Source organism: Myotis davidii, unplaced genomic scaffold, assembly GCF_000327345.1.
Source record: "Myotis davidii unplaced genomic scaffold, ASM32734v1 scaffold2706, whole genome shotgun sequence".
Taxonomy (NCBI): Eukaryota; Metazoa; Chordata; class Mammalia; order Chiroptera; family Vespertilionidae; genus Myotis; species Myotis davidii.
Genome location: NW_006296816.1, coordinates 1,835 through 2,625, shown reverse-complemented (window position 1 = coordinate 2,625; position 791 = coordinate 1,835). Strand labels below are relative to the sequence as shown.

Here is a 791-nt window from a genome sequence, read left to right as displayed (position 1 = left end):
AACAAGAAGAAGAGAGAGAGAGACAGAGAGAGATCGAGAGAGATCAATGTACCCTCACAGAGAGGGGGTGGCAGGTAGAACAATAGAACTTATTTAAAAAGTGAACAGAACTATACACATCCCACCAGCGGGCCAGCAAGACTGTGGCTCAGATTGAAAAGAGCCAGGGACCTAAGAGTCATCCATCAGCTCAAGGATCATTTCCTCCATGTCATCCTTCAACACGTGGTGCACGATGCGCCAGAATCGGTCCATAGAGTCCAGGTACATGCTGTGAAGGTGGATCGTCCAGTAGGAAGGCATTGTGTTCGAAGTCAGTGGGCTGGACGGGAGTCCGTTATGCTCACTGGGGTAGTCGACCTGGCTCAATTGTACTAGAAGGTGACCTTCTGTGTCCATGACGTGATGCAGCCATGTGCGGTGGTTCTCGTCCTCATAAACCGAGGGCCCACGAATACTCAGGCAGTTGGGGTGTGAGCTGAGGTGGAAGATCAATGGGAGCTCGGCCATGACCCCTCCGTGGTCGACAGAGCAACAGCCACAGCTTCTCAGAGCCTCTCACTTCTTCGGTCCTGGTATCAAAAGACAGGGGATGGGGTCTACAAACGCATTTTACCTCGGCTTTTATCTTTATGGTTTTTACGGTTGTGTTTGTGGTTGCCTTTGGTTTATTTTGCAAATTTATAAATCACAACCTGTCTTTCTTTTCAGTTTTAGAGCTCTTTCTCAAACAAACTGTACAAAAAGTGCGTAAGGTAAAATATGACTCTATGAAGGTAACATGGTCCTAT

General features: G+C 47.8%; 1 protein-coding gene across 1 annotated transcript; it reads right to left on the bottom strand.

The window, feature by feature from the left end:
• Positions 1–171: 171 nt before the first annotated feature.
• LOC102752209 (T-cell leukemia/lymphoma protein 1A-like) lies at positions 172–510 on the bottom strand. The gene has a single exon (XM_015569703.1). It carries the CDS (start codon positions 508–510, stop codon positions 172–174), a length of 339 nt encoding a protein of 112 aa, XP_015425189.1.
• Positions 511–791: the final 281 nt, after the last annotated feature.